This window comes from Oryx dammah, unplaced genomic scaffold, assembly GCF_014754425.2.
Source record: "Oryx dammah isolate SB20612 unplaced genomic scaffold, SCBI_Odam_1.1 HiC_scaffold_29, whole genome shotgun sequence".
Lineage (NCBI taxonomy): Eukaryota > Metazoa > Chordata > Mammalia > Artiodactyla > Bovidae > Oryx > Oryx dammah.
The window spans coordinates 77,283,477-77,302,247 of NW_024070213.1; the positions used below are offsets into that span (position 1 = coordinate 77,283,477).

The 18,771-nt window shown below is 39.0% G+C and overlaps 2 protein-coding genes across 3 annotated transcripts in view; one reads left to right on the forward strand and one right to left on the reverse strand.

Moving 5' to 3' along the window:
• Nucleotides 1-2,776: 2,776 nt before the first annotated feature.
• On the reverse strand, nucleotides 2,777-4,632 carry LOC120857762 (tropomyosin alpha-3 chain-like). The gene has a single exon (XM_040233498.1). It carries the CDS (start codon nucleotides 4,527-4,529, stop codon nucleotides 4,056-4,058), a length of 474 nt encoding a protein of 157 aa, XP_040089432.1. The 5' UTR covers nucleotides 4,530-4,632; the 3' UTR covers nucleotides 2,777-4,055.
• A 7,446-nt stretch (nucleotides 4,633-12,078) lies between these two features.
• Nucleotides 12,079-18,771, forward strand: part of CNTN1 (contactin 1) — a 422,969-nt gene continuing 416,276 nt past the window's right edge. For both annotated transcript variants that reach the window (XM_040233499.1, XM_040233501.1), the window contains exon 1: nucleotides 12,079-12,229. The gene's annotated coding sequence lies outside the window, so the exon portion shown is untranslated. The remainder of the gene's footprint in view (nucleotides 12,230-18,771) is intronic.

Here is an 18,771-nt window from a genome sequence, read left to right on the forward strand (position 1 = left end):
CAGATACTCACGATGGTGATCACTCACCTAGAGCCAGACATCCTGGACTGTGAAGTCAAATGGGTCTTAGAAAGCATCACTAAGAACAAAGCTAGTGGAAGTGATGGAAATCCAGTGGAGCTATTTCAAATCCAGAAAGATGAAGCTGTGAAAGTGCTGCACTCATTATGTCAGCAAATTTGGAAAACTCAGCAGTGGCCACAGGATTGGAAAAGGTCAGTTTTCATTCCAATCCCAAAGAATGTTCAAAGTACCGCACAATTATACTCATCTCACACGCTAATAAAATAATGCTCAAAATTCTCCAAGCCAGGCTTCAGCGATACGTGAACCATGAACTTCCTGATGTTCAAGCTGGTTTCAGAAAAGGCAGAGGAACCAGAGATCCAATTGCCAACCTCCGCTGGATCATCGAAAAAGCAAGAGTTCCAGAAAAACATCTATTTCTGCTTTACTGACTATGCCAAAGCCTTTGACTGTGTGGATCACAATAAACTGTGGAGAATTCTGAAAGAGATGGGAATACCAGACCACCTGACCTGCCTCTTGAGAAACCTATATGCAGCTCAGGAAGCAACAGTTAGAACTGGACATGGAACAACAGACTGGTTCCAAATAGGAAAAGGAGTACGTCAAGGCTGTATATTGCCACCCTGCTTATGCAGAGTACATCATGAGAAACGCTGGACTGGAAGAAGCACAAGCTGGAATCAAGATTGCCAGATTAACAATAACCTCAGATATGCAGATGACTTCACCCTTATGGAAGAAAGTGAAGAGGAACTAAAGAGCCTCTTGATGAAAGTGAGAGTGAAAAAGTTGGCCTAAAGCTCAACATTCAGAAAACTAAGATCATTGTATCTATTACCATCACTTTATGGAAAATAGATGGGGAAACAGTGGAAACAGCGTCTTACCTCGTTTTTGGGGGGCTCCAAAATCAATGCAGATGGTGACTGCAATCATGAAATTAAAAGACACTTACTCCTTGGAAGGAAAATTATGACCAACCTAGACAGCATATTGAAAAGCAGAGATATTACTTTGCCAACAAAGGTCCGTCTAGTCAAGGCTATGGTTTTTCCAATGGTCATGTATGGATGTAAGAGTTGGACTGTGAAGAAAACTGAGTGCTGAAGAATTGATGCTTTTGAACTGTGGTGTTGGAGAAGACTCTTGAGAGTCCCTTGGACTGCAAGGAGATCCAACCAGTCCATTCTGAAGGAGATCAGTCCTGGGTGTTCATTGGAAGGACTGATGCTGAAGCTGAAACTCCAATACTTTGGCCACCTCATGCAATGAGTTGACTCATTGGAAAAGCCCCTGATGCTGGGAGGGATTGGGGGCAGGAGGAGGAGGGGACGACAGAAGATGAGATGGCTGAATGGCATCACCGACTTGATGGACATGAGTTTGGGTAAACTCCAGAGTTGGTGATGGACAGGGAGGCCTGGTGTGCTGACATTCATGGGGTCGCAAAGTCGGACACTACTGTGCGACTGAACTGAACTGAGTTTATTCAGAAAAGAAGGAAGGTCATTTAAAGAAAGGAGGTCAGCAGGTGCAAAGGCTGTACCATCGGAATTTGCCTCATTTATTTGAAGAATAGCAAGCAAGCCAAAGACGTTTCTAATCCTGTTCGTTCTCTTCATCCTTATGCTTTAAGCATCATCAAAGTCTCTAAATTATTAGGCATGACTTATTATTTTTAATGATATATCTTTCACATTCTTTTCCAAACTATGAATATTATCTTAAATTCTGAATACCGACAATTCTTCCTTTGAAAGTCCACCTAAATATCACCTCAATTTTCCTCTCTCAGACATATTGTGATTCTGTTTTCATAATGTTCCTCTGTGCCACTAGCCAATATAATTATTTCAGTCTGAGTATTCTGAGTTTGATATGATTTTCAATCATACACATAGAAAAATTTACTAGAAAAATAGGTTTTTGAGTCTGAAACGCAGAGTATATCCAATGTTGGAGAAATATTTAGAAAAATTATTGTATAGGAGGATGTTAGAACCAGAAGAATTTGTGCTACCACACATTAGAAGAGGTAATAAGAATCAAGCATTGGGTATAAAATTATTCTCTAATTTAACATTGAGAGAAACAGAGAGAAAAAGACAATTTGGAGACGAAACTTTAGAGTTCTTAGAGAACTAGGATTAAAACTAGAAGAAAATTAAAATGTGATAAGGATATATGAGGGCCACAATGGAAAATTTTCAGTTTTCTAGTTCTTGTACCATAATTAGAGGGAAATCCAGGGTTAGAGTAATTTTTCATGAAAGAGACAAACATAGTTTTTATGAAAAATGACAATAAAAGAGATACAAACAATAATTGTTGAAAAGGAGACAGGAAGAAGTAGGTGGAGAAGAAAGTATTTTTAGTTGGAATTGAAACTAGTCAGCCTTCAGTAAGAACATTCATGAAAACTCAGGAAAATCTGTAGTTACAAAAGCCTAGTAAACTAATAATATCAAGCAATAATTTACCAATTTCTGGATAGATGATTTCTTTTCAACTTTCATGCCTTCTAAATTTTTATAGTTTGTACAATAAAAATAACTATTACATTGTGTTAGATCATGCAGGAAACATTCTAGAATAAAATTTTGTATGCAGAAAATTTGGGGGGCTAAATGTTATTTAGACAACTTTGTGGGGTTTTTTTTTCCCTTGAGTATAATTGTAATAGCAGTTTTAAAATCCTGTCTGCTAACTCAAATATCTGCTTTTACTTTTTTTTTTTTTTTTTTTCGGAGGGACTGGTTCTTTATTTCAAAAAGTCATTTATCAATTTTCAGTATCAAAACAGTTACACTATTGTTTTTTGTTTTCTCCCAGTTGGTCCCCAAAGAGACCACACCAAAGGAGAGAACATTTTAAGCCAATTAAGCTGCAGGATGCACGCCTAACAGACCCACTGAAACCTCATCAAAAAAGGGGGACTGAGCAGGGAAAGAAACTTGGAAAGATCAGCACACTGCTAGCCCACAGACTGTACAGAACTCTAATAGGCAGAGGGGTGACCAGTGTGCCTCAACCCCAAAGAAGCAAAGTTCCAAAATAATAGAAAATTTTTAAAGTTTTGTACATACGCTTTTCAAGATTTCTCCAGCACTAACCGATACAAAGCACAACGAGATGGCACTTTTAGAGACAGCAGCTTCAGATGCAGAAAAGGGTGATGAGATGAGTTTCATATGGCTAAATCAGTGGCAAAACATAATTTTCTTTCCTTTCTTTCAAGGAGGCAGAAGAGCAAATAAGTGGTCACTTCAACAATAAGGGGCACATGGTCCATTCTGTGAGCAGTTGGGAACAGGGTAGAGCTGGGACAAGGATTTGGTCTCAGAGGTTTCACCATCTTAATTGTCTGGTCACTTCTGATGGAAAAAAAAAAAAAAAAAAGTTTGTCCAAAGATACCGTAAAGCTGAAAACCCGAACAGCACTTTTTTTTTTTTTTGGCTAACTCCTCCTGGAATCATCTTCTGGTTTGGCAGGTACTTTTTACAGAGCAATGAGGTTTCCCCAAATGGAGCCTTTCTCTGGGCTGCTAGGCTCTCAGTAAGGCAGGCCCAAACCTTTTCCCTTTCTCTCTGGAGAAGGCAATATGTATTAAGCTGAAATGTTACCTTCCAAAGGTGAGAAAGGGATTAGACTGCTGCTTCAGAACTACAGAATTATCTGGAATGTTTTTTACAAATGGTTGTTACATCAACAATAAAAAAGGTCATTACAAAATGTGTACATCACAACATGCTTTTAAAGACACTTTGCATTGTGCTCACATTCCCTTAATCGGGTTCCCAAAGGTGCTCAGCCTCTAGCCCAACTGGAATCTCTGGGGAGAGGCAGAGACAGTTTGGCGAAAAGGAAAGGACACAGGAGTAGGGGGGTGGGAGAGGTGGTGAAAGGAGAAAGCAGCCTTCCAGTTAAAGATCAGCCCTCAGTTTAAAGGTCAGCTTCAGGCAGGCTGGCCTCAGCGGAGTCGGGGTGAGAGAGAGGAGCAGCGGCAGGGCGGGACTGGGGTGCTCTACATCTCATTCAGGTCAAGCAGAGTCTGGTCCAGCATCCTTTGTGTACAGAGGTGCTCCTCTTTGGTGCATTTCAGTTTATCTTCCAAATCATCAACTGTCTTTTCCAGCTTGGCTACCGATCTCTCAGCAAACTCAGCACGGGTCTCTGCCTCCTTGAGTTTATCGGTAAGAATCTTTATCTCTTCCTCATATTTGTCTTCTTTTTGAGAGTACTTTTCTTCAGCAGCACTCAGACACTTCAGGTTCTGGTCCATCAGTCTGATTTGCTCATCCATCTCTCGGCAACGGGACTCTGCCAGCTCGGCTCGCTCGGTGCGCTCCAAGTCTCCCTCAATAATCACCAACTTGCGAGCCACCTCTTCGTACTTTCTGTCTGCCTCTTCTGCAATGTGCTTAGCTTCTTTGAGTTGGATTTCCTGGAGTTCCATTTTTTCTTCATCTTTTAAGGCTCGGTTTTCAATAACCTTCATACCTATCTCGCTCTCTTCAGCAGCTTTCTCAGCTTCCTCCAGCTTTTGCAGGGCAGTGGCCAGGAGCTCTTGAGCTCCGTCCAGCTCCTCTTCAACCAGCTGGATCCTTCGGGTTCCTGCCTCCTCCGCTCGGCGTTGCAGCCGCTTCTCCCTGCTTTTACTTTTAAGTAAAATCACATTTTCCTGTTTTGTTTTTGGAAGAGGGGTATCAGAAGCACTCAGGTTTGTCTAGTTGTTTTAGATTATATTTTGGACATTGTGACAATACATTTTGGAGATTCTAGATATTTTTTAGTTTGTTTTTGAAGAGTATTAATGTTTCACTTTTTGTGTCAGAAGGCTGTTACTTTAGCAGCATGCAAAGTTCAAACTCTGTGCCCCCTTTGGCAGTCAGCAGTTGAAATTTCTGGTAAGTTCTTATATTAGTTTCCTTACGGCAGCTGTAACAAATCATCACCACAACAAAACAAAACAATAATTATCTTTTCACTAAAAACAATAAAATTTATTTTTTCATTGTTCTGAAGTACAGAATGTCTGAATCAGTATCACTGGGCCAGAATCAATGTGTCAACACAGCCACCCTCTTTTCAGAGGCTCTAGGGAATATCTACTCCTTGCTTCTTCCAAGTTCTGGTGGCTGTGGGAATTCCTTGGAAAATGGCTGCATCACTCCAAATTTTGAGGCCAGAATTCTCAAATCTCTCTCTGCTCTGCTTTCACATGTCTTCTGCTCTTTGCATAGTAAAATCTCACTTTGTGTCCCTCTTATAAGGATATATGTGATTGTATTTAGGATGGAGCAGGATAATCTGAGATTATCTTCCCATCTCAAGATCCTTAATCATATCTGCAGAGACTTTGCCATAAAAGGTAACATTCACAGGGTCCAGCAATTAAAGAGCATTATTCAGCCTTCTACAATTCCTTTAGCCTTATTTGGGCTGCTAGGAGTCTGACCTGTAAACACAGTTCAGAAGTCAGTTTAAATTTGACTTATACTCGGAATTGAGGACTCTCCCTTTATCTCTCCTTTTGGAATTTTTCTCTCATTTTCTTTCTTCCATCATTATCCAGAACTTTGTCCTCTGTTTCTTCAAACCAGAAAGATTTTTTTTTTTCTTTTTTACAATGTTGTCTTCTGATTCCTCAAGCCAGAAAGGTTTTATTTATTTGTGTATTTATTTGTTTTAGTTTTATCCATCCTATTTGGCAACTACTGGAACTTTTCCTCAAGACCAAAGTGTATAAAATGGGAAACTCATTTTCTACCATTTCCTTTTCTTACATATAGAGAAGATACCTCATCAGATTCTGCCTGCTTTTGGTTTTTAACAGCGGCCTCAAACAGGTTTTTATTTTTTCTTTTTGCCAGAGCTTATAATTTGTACATATGTATACGGAGGATGGTTCCACAATAGCTATTCCTCTATCACCAGAAGCTGAACTTTTCTAATCATGTCAATGTATGGCAAAACCAATACAGAATTGTAAAGTAAAATAAAAAATAAATAAATAACAACAACAACAAATAAAATAAAATCATATACATTAAAAAAAGAGTACATGGGACGTTCACCAAAATGCATTATAATTTCGCATTATAAGCAAAGCCTCAATAATTTGCCAAAGTTTAAAATCCAAAAAGTTTAGAATACTTTTCTGACAACAGTAAAATTAAACTAAAAATTTTAAAAGACAAGCAGGCAAACCTAAGGTGACTTTGGATCAAAAAAAGAAAAAGAAAAAACCAGAGATTAGAAAATATTTGAACTGAACTCTATGACAAGACATTAAAACGTGTAAGATATACTAAAGCACTACTTAGAAATAATATTACAACATTGAAGGCAAATATTAAAAAAGAAGAAAGGCTGAAAAATCAATGACATATACTTGGATCTCAAGGACAGAGAGGAACACCAAGTTAAAAGTGAATGAAGAGGAAGAAAATAATAGAGATAAGAGCAGAAATCAATGGATTACAAAACAAACATACAATAGAATAAAATAATAAATCAAGAATTGATATCTGAAATGGTTAATAAAATTTATAAACACTGGAATAAGGGAAAAATACAATTTCTTGAGAATGAAAACGGATTATATATACAAATCTAATAGATGTTAAACACATAAAGGGTATTATAAATAACTTCAGACCAATAAATTTGGATGAAATGGACAAATCTTTTCCTCTGTTCTTTTCCTTTTACTTCTTTTGGTTGTTTTGGGAATAGGATATATATTTGGGTAGATGATCTTTTATAAAGATGCTGATATTATACTCTTAGCAAATAGTTTTGTATTGTGCAACTTTGCCCCTCTTCTTATGGCACTGGAAACAGGTTTAAATCCAGTCTCTATCCTTTCAGTTAGTTATTAGAGTAGAACAAAGGTCTTCTAACACCCTGTTCTCTGGCCCTGTGTCTGCCTCAGATGGTGAAACTGTCTGCCATTTCAAGGAAGTATTAAAGAAAATGGGATTTTCAGTATCTACAATGGCAGTTAAAAAGAAGGGAAAGGACATCCTAATTAAGGTTGTTAGAGTTAGTGAGAGTTAGTATCTGACCTGCTCTCAGAGAAGAGAGATTGAAGTTACAATTTAATAACTGAATTGAGAATTGGCCCCTCCTTATGAGTTCCATGAGTTGAAGGAATTTAAAAGACATATTGGCTATGAATTAAGGAGTAACATGCCCTTTTGTTATATTACACATGGATTCTTATGAACCAAAATGGGCACTACTACAGAATCCACAATAGTGAACTCTCGTGAAACAGTGGAATCTGTGTGAATATATCCTTGCAATGTTAGCATATGACTTTTCTGTAAATCCAACTTTTTGGCACATGATAGTCATTGCCAAAACAAAAAACATTCTATTCTTACTCTTAACCACCAAAAAGATTGCAGAAGCTCTCGGTGAGCAGCAGGTTGCTACTGTTGACTGTATTTCTAGTCTTCAGCACTTGAAAATTATCTGCCCAGACTTCTTCCCACCATGTGGTTCTGATAGTGTGTGTGTGTGTGTGCACGTGCATGTGTGTGTGTACATGTGCACAAGCACATCCCTTGGCCTGTGTTTCCAATCGGCTCTACAAAAGCTAGGTCAGTGGGCTGATGTGATTTTCCTTGAGATGCTGCAGGCTGGGATCAGCATGACTGTCTTCAAACCAGTTTCTGCTGTGTTAAGTTTGCTTGAAATTTTGATTGGAAAAGTCTTTTTTTTCTTACTCTTCCTTCTCTTTCCTATATCAGGCTGTTAGCAACTGTTCTCCTGGGAAGCTTCAATGTGATGAAATGGTGGGTGGATCAGAGGAGAAAGAAAGGGAATACGTGCTGTGGAAAGCTGTTCTGTTGCTGTAGTTTCCTTTTCTCTCACTGAGATGTAATCACTAGTTGGAGAAAATTGGAATGTTTCAAGAATGAGAGCCAGTGCTGGGTGGAAGAGGGAGGGGATGGCAGGAGAATTCAATAATAGGGCCAAGGGGAGATTAGCAATGTAATGCCCAGTAAATTGTGCTGTGGAACTCTGCCAGTGATTAGAGAATCAGAGCTACTGGGGGAAAAGGCAAATTTTCCTAGTGTTTCTTTTGAAAATTTGCAAATAAGTTTGCTACCATGCTGCCAGGTAAGGGGGGTTTGAGACATGTTTCTGCAGTTCTGTTCTTCCTCACGTTAGGGACAATATGTGCTAGAGGCCACTGGCCTAGCTGACCACTCATTTTATCTGCTTTCTTTATACCCAAACACCAGCCCCAGTTACTCTGATTCCAGTCTGGTGAGGCAGACCCCAAATTTACAAGCAAACTGAATCTCAACTACTGATTATGCCTTACATAATTTCCAATTAAAGTGGCATGCTTTCGTATATATTTATAGATGTTGGAAGATGAGTACACCATTGTGTCAGTTCTGAAAGCTTCAAAAGGTTGTGTGGTTTGGAGTATGAACTATCCAGGACTATATAACCAAAAATTTACTGTTCATTGAAGTGGAAAACACAGTGAACTGATTTCTACTTTCAGCTTTGTCCCTAACTAGGTACATGATCTTGGACAAATTATAATGTCTGAATTGCTCCTTCATAGAATAATGGATGGAAATTGATGGTTTCTAAGTTTCTTTAAACTTTCATATTTTGTAATGTACATATTCATCAATGAGTATATGTTGGATATCTCCTACATATGAAGCATTATATAGTCAACTAAGTTTTTTTTTTTATTAACTTTTGTTTCAAAGTAATAAATTTCCATGGCTACTTCAATTTCCTCAGTTGTGAAATTGGGCTAATAACAGGCTTTCTTAGTTAAGAACATAAATACTGATTGTATCTGAAAGTGATTTGGAAAATGTAAAATGCACTGTAGCAGGTCAGTTCAGTTCAGTCATGTCTGACTCTGTGCCTCCGGACTGCAGCACGCCAGGATTCCCTGTCCATCACCAGCTCCTGGAGCTTGCTCAAACTCATGTCCATCGATTCAGTAATACCATCCAACCATCTCATCTTCTGTCATTTCCTTCTCAGCATCAGGGTCTTTTCTAAGGAGTCAACTCTTCGCAACAGGTGGCCAAAGTATTGGAGTTTCAGCTTCAGCATCAGTCCTTCCAATGAATGTTCAAGATTGATTTCCTTTAGGAGTGACTGATTTGATCTCTTTGAAGTCCAAGGGACTCTCAAGAGTTTTCTCCGACACTACAGTTCAAAAGCACCAATTCTTCAGTGCTCAACTTTCTTTATGGTCCAACTCTCAAAGCCATACATGACTACTGGAAAAACCATAGCTTTGACTAGATGGACTTTTGTCGGTAAATTTTTGTCTCTTCTTTATAATATGCTATCTAGGTTGGTCATATCTTCTCTTCCAAGAAGCAAGTGTCTTTTAATTTCATGGTTGCAGTCACCACCTGCAGTGATTTTGGAGCCCAAGAAAATAAAGTCTGTCACTGCTTTCATTGTTTTCCCATCTATTTGCCATGAAGTGATGGGACTGGATGCCATGATCTTAGTTTTTTGATTGCTGAGTTTTAAGCCAGCTTTTTTTTCACTCTCCTTTTTCACTTTCATTAAGAGGCTCTTTAGTTCCTCTTTGCTTTCTGCCATAAGGGTGATGTCATCTGCATATCTGAGGTTATTGATATTTCTCCAGGCAATCTTGATTCCAGCTTGTGCTTTATCCAGTCTGGCATTTCGCATGATGTATTCTGCATATAAGTTAAGTAAACAAGATGACAATATACAGCCTTGGCATGCCGTTTCCCAATTTGGAACCAGTGCATTGTTCCATGTTGAGTCCTAACTGTTGCTTCTTGACCTGCATACAGGCTTCTCAGGATGCAGGTAAGGTTTTCTGGTACTCCTATTCTTTAAGAATGTTACACAGTTTGATGTGACCCACAGAGTCAAAGGCTTTGGTGTAGTCAGTAAAACAGAATTAGCAGATACTGCAGCAGATACTTGTGATATATTTACATACATGGGAAAACATGTACTCTGGAAACAGACATGGAGGTTTTATTCTCTGAGATGATAACCAATAACCTGGAAACAATTTGCTTTATCTGAAAATATATGAGGCACCTGTGACCAAATAGACTTAACCTAATAGTGTTCCCAAATTGTGTGTGTGCACACATTTCATTCATTGGCATGTTTACAATAGTAATATTTATCAAAGAAATGAAGGAATGAAACAATGAGGATAGAATAGAATTCTTTAGTAATCTTTTCACTTTCAATTTCAACTTCCATGCTAACCTCAGCGCTCAGTATTTTTCTCTGATACTCTGCTTTCTCACTGCTTAAATCTAGAGGAGGTGTGCTAGAATTGATTGTGACTCAATATATGCTCAGGGATCAAAAGATGTTAATACTGACTATGCACACTTTTTCTATAATATTTTACTACCTTAATTGCTTCCTGAGTCCCTCTTTAATAAGTTCAGTGGATTATTCTCACTTTATTCCCTAATACCTAACACAGAATGTGGCACAAATTAAGTGCTCAGTAAATGCAGTAAGTCATGAACAATTTGTCCAGTTCAATGACATAATTGGTATGGGTGCCTAGGTGAAGGCACAAGACTAATGGGAATATTATGTGGAAACATGAATGATGGGATCTCGAAATCTGCTATTGAATTTTAGTTATTTCTATTAGTGTTAAGAGGGTTCTTGACATAAGAATCTTGTCTATTGTTCACTATAAATTATGTCTAAGATCCCTTCTGCTTTTCAAATAAATTAATTCCTCCATTTTCACGAAGAGAAAATTTTCTGAAGAATCTGGCTTAACAGTGATGACAACCTTAAATATGAAGCTAAGAGCTTACACTTGCTTAGCATTTTTAATAACAATGTCATCTTCTCTACAGTTGTCCGGTGACCCATGCCCATCATAAGCTCTGAGAATGCGAGCTCTGTCATGCTCTGCACTAGTTAAGACAACTACTTAATTTAGGTGGATGAAGAACTTGGCTCTTTGCAGAAAGAAGGCAGCCTGTGAAGAAGAAGACTGTTTCCTTATATGGCGTTAGAATAAGATGCCTCCTTACCCCCACTTTGACTTGTGATTTTTCTATGATTATCCCTAATCTGAGCAATGGCTTGAATTCCAGGACTTTGACTCCCCCTAGACCAATGGCAGAGATAAAAGTGGGCAGAAAATGGTTTTACCATCCTCCTCCTTCACCTAAAAGGTAGACTTGGGATCATGTAGGTTTGAGTTGGCTTATCCATCCTCTGCTTCTCAGAGTTTGAGTACAAAAGGATCACAATCAGTAGAAAGGGAACAGATTGATTATCAGTCTGGTGGTAATTGTTTGAAAATTTTTGCCATCAAATGAACTGCCCAAGGCAAGTCTCTTAAGCAGTTTAACCTTAATTGCCTTCCTTTAGTCTTTTTTTGAGAGGTGATTATTGCAACATTTTCCCTTCTAAAACATTGTTCCTACCAGGGGATATTTTAGAGTCTCCCTGCTCTATAGAATGAGACTTTCAACCTTGTTTCCCCTCAGGAAACACTGCCATGTTACATTTAGGGAAAAAAAAAAAAAAAGAAACTCGAAACAAAGTCTGCAAGATTTTTCCTTTTCTTATGATTTTTTTTTCCCCGTAATTATATGTATTTTTCTATTTAGCTTCATTCGTTACCGAAGTTCGTGCCTCTCTATCTAGGCACTCACTGTTCCTAATATTTTGGCCTGTCAAATCTTCCAGAGCAGATGGTCCCTTCAGGAGAGCCTTGGAAAGTATTGGGTGTCTGGTTCTGCCTGGTCCCTCCCTCCCTCTTGAGGTCTCAGATGACAAGTCAACAAACCAGTTTCCTCCTCTTAGGGGTCACGGATCCAGTGGCTGCAGGGTTTGGTTCCAGGGACTGCAGAGACCCTTGCGGTTGGGTCTAGCAGCAGCTACCCTGTTCCGCAGCAAGCCCTGGTCCTGGGATGAGTGACATCCCATTTGACCAATCAGAGACGCGGCTTTCTCTCTAGCGCCCGCCCCAGTTTCCTTGCCGCTCCAATAACCGCTCTAAAAGGCCCGGCTTCTGCTGTCAAGTAGCTGGGGTGGGTTCGGCCGAGGCGAGTAGGGGCGCCGGGTGGGGAGATGCGCTCCCAGGTGTTTGCGGCGGAAGTGGGAAACCTGTAGGTTATGGTCCAGCTGTGCCGCGCCGAGGCGAGCAGAAGCAGGGAACAGGTAGGAGGCAGGACTTTCCCTTCTTTGCAGACAGAATAAAGAATGCGTATTTTCCTGCGGCTGTTGCCTCCCTTCCCCTTCCCCCAGCCCCGCCCCGCCCTCGTCACCCCCAGCTCTCCTGCGGTCTCCGCAGCTCTCGTTGAGAAGGACGGCAGGAAGGGCTGGGTGAAGGGAGTGTCGTACCGGGAAGGAGGGGTGCGGGCTCCGGGAGCCCGGGGTGACGGGCAGGGCAGGCGGCAGTGCCTTGGGAAAGGGGACCCTAGCCCCCGGGTCTCCTCTCGTCAACTTTCCTCTCAGAGGCTGCGGCCGACACCGCGGGCGATGAGCCCAAGAGGTGCCAAGTCGACCGGGCGGGGGAGGGTCTGGGGGAGCAGACATGTCAGCAGCCGGTAACCCGGGTCTTCCTAAACTGAGATGAGCGTCTGCTCCTCCCCACGCCTGTCCGCACCCGCTCGTTTCCTCTCTCCTACCTTGTCTCTAGACTAGCACAACCCTGAAAAACTGGGAATGGTTGCGCTGAGAGGAAAAGGGACTTGTTTTCTCCCTGGCCCTTGGGGAGTGGGGGGTAGGGGGAAAATACCTGCAACTCGAGGGGCATTTTCCAATTAATTACATCTCCATTAAGAAGACATCAGTCCTTCTCCCCTATTTGCTGCAGACTTGAGGAGGGGAGAGGCAGGGAAGGCTTGGCCTCTTCTCTCCTAGCGTGGCGTTGTCTATCCTAGTTTTTAAAAGATGGGTTTATCCTGGGGGATTCCCAGAGAGTTAAGTAATTGTGCCAGGATGGGCTCCCAGGGGCTGCAAGGCAGCCTCCCTGGCTGACCACATCTGGGTAGTAGGTGTTGGCCCAGAGCCGGTTCCTGCTAGAGTCAGATTGCTGGAATCAGTAAGCAGAAGAATTGCAGAGAAATTGGACGCTGCATCACTATCAGGGTCTGATGATACCCTGCTTTTGAAAATTACTCAAACATTCCGGTGATGGGAAGAAGGAAGATGGGAGGAGCTGTAACCTCTTCTTATTTATTCATGCCCATCCAGCATGGGCATTTGTACATATACTTGTGTGTGCATATCTCCAAGGTGGAGCTATATATAGCTCCTGCACACCCGGCCCTGTTTGCCTGCTGCTGAGCAGGCTGGCTTGGCCTTCTGAAGCAATCTGGAAACACTGAGTGGGAAGGGAAAGAGGGAATCAAATTCTCCATTGGGGGAAAAGCCAGAGAAGATGCACTCAGACTGAGGAAACCTCGCATAAAATAATATTTTTGTGTTGCCCATGAAGATCAATATTTCCAAATATTATTTTGAATACATTCTTGGAATGCTAATTTATCTTCATCCATTTCCCTGCATTTTCAGCTTCACAGTGTAGCTTATCAGCATGAAATGTAGCATACATATCAAATAAATATGAATCATATCTGGGATGCTTGTGTCTGTATCTTGATTATTTGATGGTAAATTTAATTGGTAATTTGCAGTTGACAGTATTTGGAATCTGGGGGAATTGACCCATGCATTTTATAGGATATAAAACTAAGGGACCTTTAGAACCTCAGAAGGTAATTTTGATATATTTTTTGTACAAATTTTACTTATAGATTTGATATTTAAACATTTGTTGTTCTTTTATATCAAGTCTATTTGCACTACATGGACTTTCTTTGCATTTATTTCCCCATTGCCTGGAACTATTTAATTTTGGTGATAACCTTTCCATTTTCTTAGATGAGAAAACTAAGATTTTGAGGACAGAAATAATTTTTTTAAAATCTTCCCCAAATCCACTATTTCCACCCTAACATTCGAAAACCTACTGTGAATTAATTGCATAACAGTTTGCCATCAAACAGAATACTTCAGTGTCCTATGGTTTTTGGTCCTGGTAACAAAACTTGATCAATATTGATATCACTAACAGTATAGGCCAAGGTTGGATGGGAGGGCATATTGGCGGGAGAATGGATACATATATATATGTAGCTGAGTCCCTTTGCTGTCCCACCTGAAACTATCACAGCATTGTTAATCAGCTACACGGCAATATAAAATGAAAAGTTAAAGAAAAACAGTATAGGCCAAGGTTATTCAGTTAATCAGACACTAAGTATCATTTGATTGGTTTAATTTTTTATTATTTGTATGTCTGATTTGTCTTCTAATTAGGCAGTATGTACTTTGTAGGAAAAGATCATAACCCATATTTGTGTATACATCAAGATGAACACAGTTCTAAGGAGGCTCAAAGATTCTTACTGAGGAAATAGCATCATAAGGAATTGTTTGGATGAGTGCAGCCATGGTTTGGGGTAATCTATTAATTGATAGAAGGCTCTGTGTTGGGAACTAATTTTGGAAACTTCCTTTGGCTCCATTATTCTCTCCATGGGGAGGAATGAATGACATGAGGCATTTCTATATCCTTCCACAGAATGATTCTATTTTCCAGTAGAGGTTATGAAGATGTACATGTTATTCTATGATTCTCGTATATCTTCTTCCCCTTGAGACAAAGTTGAAAAATAGATAATCCGTATTTCTCCACGCAAAACATGCCATCCTACATGCCTTATTAAAAAAGAGATCAACAAGGTCCATCTATTTCTAATGATAAATTGGCCATGGTCTGTGTCATATCTAGAACTTATCCTCTCTAAGTCATCAGTAAGTCCTTCCTCAAGTCCAGTCTTCAATTTTTTTTTAGTGGTGCATTCATGCTATTCTCTTTTAATCTGCCATTTCTGCCATATTGTCCATCTCCTCCTTGAAATTGAGACAATAGCTACTAGAAGAAGAAATACTGTTTATAGTAATTATACTGTATTTAGAGAAAACAATTTTATTTTGCTTTTCTGCCATTCATCATCATCATCCTTAAACTGGCTTTTAGCAAAGGATACTGCAGTTTTCTAGGCTTTTCTGATCTGTGATCAGTTTTTTTTTTTTTTTTCTTTTGTCTACTTCCAGATGCCCACCATCTATGCAGTAATTAATTTATTTCATTTCTATTCTCAATCTAATTTGTATTTTTCTGTTTTCCTTAATACCAGTTTCATCTGTCATTGCAAGACTCCATTAATGCAGTTATCAAATATCCCTGTGTATAAGTTTCTCTGCTTAAATTTGAGATGCCAAATATTATTATTGATATAATGTATTTTTAATGTTCCTTATTGATTCAACTCTACTTTGAATCTTTCACTGTGTTTTTACTTTGTATCTCGAAGAGCACTGGCTTTGGAGCAAGAATACGTGGGTTCAGATCCTTAGAACAGGAAATAGCAGTTGTGTGAACCTGGAAATATAGCAGGTGGAGGATGGGACATTATTTCACTATGGTTGTCTGAATGACTTACTGTATAAAATTGTATTTGAAAGAATGTTCATTTAGTATTAAGTTTAAATGGTAAGTGATAGCTTTTTATAGTTATAAGGAAATACAGGATCATTCAAGAAAAATTGGAAATAAAGATAGTTTCATCATGCACAGAGATCTACCATCAACCTTCTAGTTTTATTTTTATGAATATGCATACATGTTTTAAATTTACAGATCTGAATTTACAGTGAATATGCATTTTGGCATTCAGCTTTGTTCTAGCATAACAACACACCATAAATATTCATTTATTTCATTTAATATTCTTACTAGCCATGTTCTTTTATGGCTGCCAGTTTGTTTGTTTGTTTGTTTTGTAACAAAGCCTTTAGATAGTTTCATTTTTCACACTTGCAGAACTAAACATAGATACTCATTAGTCTTTACCTTTCAGATCATTTCTTTACTATAACTTCTTAGATGTTACTGGATCAAATGTATAAATATTTCCAGACTCTGAATGCTAATTCTCAAATTGCTGTTAAAAAAAAAAAAAGTGCACAAATTGATACTCAGTTTAAACTGATTGGCTGTAATCTCATTAACAATTGTTATTATGGTTAAAACAACTGTGACTATTTTGTAGTCAAAATTATATATCTAGTCATTCTTTGAGTTGTGTCTCTATGATTTTGAATGAGTTTGACATATTTTCATTTCTCAAACCTTTATCTTCTCTTTGTATTTCTTTATTTGTGGATTTTACTTGACTATTTCTCTTTTGGAGTATTCATAGTTTCTTCATATAATAACAAATCTGATATAAACTGTGAAATTTTTCCTCACCCTGTTTTTTTCCCCTTTCTTCTTTTATGTTGAACATACAGAAATTTATAACCTTACTGTAATTTAATCTATAAATCTATTTGCAGTGATATTTTTCATCGTTTTAAGGCCCATAAAACTTTCTGCTACCTGCAAAGAATTGAATATAACAACATGCATTTGAGAGTTCTTTTGCTGAAATTTTTCCTTCTTTGAAGTGGGATTTGGCTTATGTATATCATGTATCTCTGTGTGAAATGGCTCTTGGGGATGTATAAAATATACTCACAGTCTATTGAGATCCCATTATTATTTATGTGGCTTTCCCATGAAGTGAATAGTACCTTAATTCTTTCTGAGCTACTGTTGTCCATTTCAAAAGTGCCACAGGGCAGAATGTACTATGGAAGATATTAATGACCAGGTTACTCAGCCAGAGAAGGGCACATTGTTTGCACAATTATCTGAATGACTCAGACACTAAATCTGCTTTTGCCAGGATTATCCAGATGGTCCTTAATTCACTGGATAATTGCTCACCCCTGCACTTGATTTTGATGATGTAGACTTGACTCTGTCATTGCTTTTCCTACATTGTTTTGTTTGTTGCTATTCTCTAAGTGCTTAGGGTTTGTCACATTCATTTCTTTTCCTCAGAGGCATTTTCTAAGGTCCTTGAAAGTACACATTTTAGAATTATTCAGAGCTTTGCTTGAGACCTAGCTCAGCCACTTACAAACTGTGTGATTCAGAGCAAGGTATTTAATTTCTTTAAACCTTTGTTTCCTATGTAGGAAATGAGGATATTCTGAGCATGTTCAGAGTTCAGAGCCCCTACTTCAGTCCCACTGTCCTGTAGTCTTCTCAAGCACATTCTCTGCACTATCAGTTATCTTTCTGAAATCAATCTCAACAGGTACCTCCTCTGCTGAAAAATTTTTGGTAGAGTTTTTCCTATCTCTTTCTTAAATAACAAACTGCCTGAGGTTCTTTAAGTCTTTTTCTTAATTAAGGACCTAATGTCCTTTATTAAGTGGTCCTTGTTTACTTCTCTAAATTCATTTCCTCATCATTCCAGTTTCTTCCATCTCCAATATTCCACAGTGCCAGTCATACTAAACTTTTTGCCTTTCACCTTATTTATTATATTCTTCCTCTATTTTCCCAAACCCCACTTCCCCTCCATATTCTATTTCCTGCCACACATTTTCTATCTCCTTGTCTGCCATGTAGTTGGTCTGCCTCACCTCTTTAAGGCTCTGAAGCTGCCACCATCTTAAGGAAGACTTTCCGAAATTTCTAGGCTAAGTTTTAACTCTTATTCTGTGCATTCATAACAACCTGTGGGTATCCTAACCATAGCACTTACAATACTGTGTTATAACTGACTATTTAGTTGCTTGTTACCCCTATTGTAAACCCTTGAGGACAGGGCCAATGCCTTATTCCTCATTGGGTCCAGTGAAGACACTGATGTATATTTCTGAAGAAATGAATTTAAAGAAGGTTAAGACTAAGTACCTTTTAAAGATGTCAGAAGATTACAGATTTATATCTCTACCTTGGAAATAAGAAATAAAACTAGAGGCTATGTCAATCTTCTTAATTTTTCAATGATTGCTGGGTTTGTTGATTTATACAGTAAGACAGATAAAAAAGAATCTTTTAATAAGTAATTTGTCAAGATAGGGCTTCCCTGATGGCTCAGTTGGTAAAGAATCCACCTGCAATGCAGGAGACCCAGGTTTGATGCCTGGGTCAGGAAGATCTGCTGGAGAAGGGATAGGTTACCCACACTAGTATTCTTGGGCTTCCCTTGTGGTTCAGCTAGTAAAGAATCCGCCTAAAATGCAGGAGACCTGGGTTCAATCCCTGGATTGGGAAGACCCTCTGAGGAATGGAAAGGCTACCCACTCCAGTATTCTGGCCTAGAAAATTCCATGGACTGTATAGTCCATGGGGTCACGGAGAGTTGGACATGACAGAGCAACTTTCACTCAATTGTTTGTCAAGATAAGGCATGCTTAGGACATTGAATAACTAACAAATGCTAAATCAGTAGGTAATTCTTAATTCTCCATTTTAGAAGAAGAAATAAATGTATAGTTACATGGATTATGTAGATATATAAGTTTAGCTGTGTTTGAACTAAATACTTGTGAATTGAATTCTCTTTCTCTTCATTTAATAAAAAGCCTTTGATTGGTATGGATTCTGGAAGTTTGTAAAGCATCAGTTCAGTTCAGTTCAGTTGCTCAGTCATGTCCGACTCTGCAGGCTGGCTGCAGCATGCCAGTTTTCCCTGTCCATCACCAACTCCCAGAGCTTGTTCAAACTCATGTCCATCAGGTTGGTAATGCCATCCAACCATCTCATCCTCTTTCATCCCCTTCTCCTC